General features: G+C 42.0%; 1 protein-coding gene across 1 annotated transcript in view; it reads left to right on the forward strand.

Annotated features, from left to right (window-relative positions):
• Window positions 1-857: 857 nt before the first annotated feature.
• Window positions 858-1,813, forward strand: part of LOC118430759 (peroxisome biogenesis factor 10-like) — a gene marked incomplete at its 5' end in the record, with an annotated part of 7,152 nt that continues 6,196 nt past the window's right edge. The window contains 1 exon segment of the mRNA XM_035841776.1: window positions 858-1,027. Within this exon segment, the coding sequence (XP_035697669.1) occupies window positions 858-1,027 (170 nt within the window).

Genomic DNA, 1,813 nt, shown 5'->3' on the forward strand with positions numbered 1-1,813 from the left:
CGGCTGCCATCATAGTGTGACCACTTGCACTGAGAAGGATCCTGCAATTTCAATAAGTGTCAGTGGTCTTTACTAGTAATGTGCTTGAGGTGGAAATGCAGGACCTCCATTTAATGTCCAATAGAAGGGACAGCCCCAGCCAAAGCAATAGCTACTTATTTTTGCCCAAGTAAAGTGAGGAAAGTCTTTCCCCAAGGCCACAAGATCGATGTCTTGACAAGATTTTTACTGCCACAAATGTTTCAACACTTGCAGTGTATTGAAATTTGCCTTCACAAGAAAAAGTACTGTAAATGCAGAAACTTTCACGGTGGATTAATGTTCATGGTTTTTGTGGTGGGCGCTTCACCGCGAATTTAAATCCACCGCGAACATTATTCCATAGCAGTAAGAGACTACAGTGCATGTTGCTACCGCGAACTTCAAACCACCGCGAAAAGTTGTTTTTCCTTCTACTGCGAAATTAAATCCCTGTGTCATGCATTCAGACCTTCTTTGCTCCTGACCACTCCCCAACTAATGTCAGCACTAGGTTGGGAATCGCCTGAAATCCATCCAATTGTAGCCCCAGTTTGCTCCACTGATCACATTCAAAAATACAGTTGTCTTGTGCATGCAATCAACTTTTATAAACTAGTAGGCAATCCCCCAACCATGTTCTGGAGAGGGTCAAGAGACCATGGATGGCTATGTGTGACAGGCTTAAAAGCAAAAGTGATTTCATGTGCATTTTAAGGGAGTTATCAGTAACATTTTGGTGACCTTGAATTCTTGAGATAATACTTTGACAGCTGTATGAAAATTTACAGTAAAAATATTCCTATGTTCATAAATCATAATGAAATTTTCTATTCCAGCTCCTGGTGCGAAGCGTCCTTGCCAATGATTTTGCAGCTCCCAGCTACAGACTGCTGGGATGGTTGTCAGCGGTACAGTTAGGGTTCAGTCTACTGCAACATGTGCACAGGACATTCTCTGGGGGCAGGTCGGGGCAAGGCCTTGACAGAGAGACAACCTCAGAACACAGGTATGCATGTATGTCTATCTGTTAGTTAGTTACCTTCACCATGCAGAATTTCCTTTTGGTTGTCTGTGTGTGCCTGTGTGTGTGCGTATGGGTGTGTCTGTGTGTGTGTGTGTGTGTGTGTGCATATGTGTGTGTCTGTCTGTGTGTGCCTGTGTGTGTGCATATGTGTGTGTCTGTGTGTGTCTGTGTGTGTGTGTGTGTGACTGTGTGTGTGTGTGTGACTCTGTGTGTGTGTGTGTGTGTCTGTGTGTGTGTCTGTGCCTGTGTGTGTGTGTGTGTCTGTGTGTGTGTGTGTGTGTGTCAAGAATCTATTCACAGAATTACATGTAATTCAAGGCTGAAATTTATTGCAATTAAAAGGAAATGGACAAAAAATGATAAACGCACGGATGTCAGCCATCTTATCAAATCAATATGGCCATACTTTAGTATACTTTTCTCTTGAAAAGTTGAAAAATCACATTGTTCTACTTATTTGACAGTAACAACTATGAACAAGTCATCATAAATCACCAAGTTTCCATCTTACATTCTACAAAATTATCATCTTTTATGATGTGACCTCCTGTCATTTCATGGTTCTCCTAGAAACTAGATCAATTAGTTGAAGAGGTTCATCAGTCATGTATGCAAACAGTTACAACAAATTTTCTCAATCAATGACTGTTTTTGAAAAGGTACAGGACATACCTCCCACATTTTCGATGTCGACCAGTACAACCGCGTGACGGGGAAGACAAAATCTCAGTTCTCGCGAGAGAACACGAGACTAGGTCAGGCTTGCGT

The sequence above is a fragment of the Branchiostoma floridae genome, chromosome 14 (assembly GCF_000003815.2).
Source record: "Branchiostoma floridae strain S238N-H82 chromosome 14, Bfl_VNyyK, whole genome shotgun sequence".
Taxonomy (NCBI): Eukaryota; Metazoa; Chordata; class Leptocardii; order Amphioxiformes; family Branchiostomatidae; genus Branchiostoma; species Branchiostoma floridae.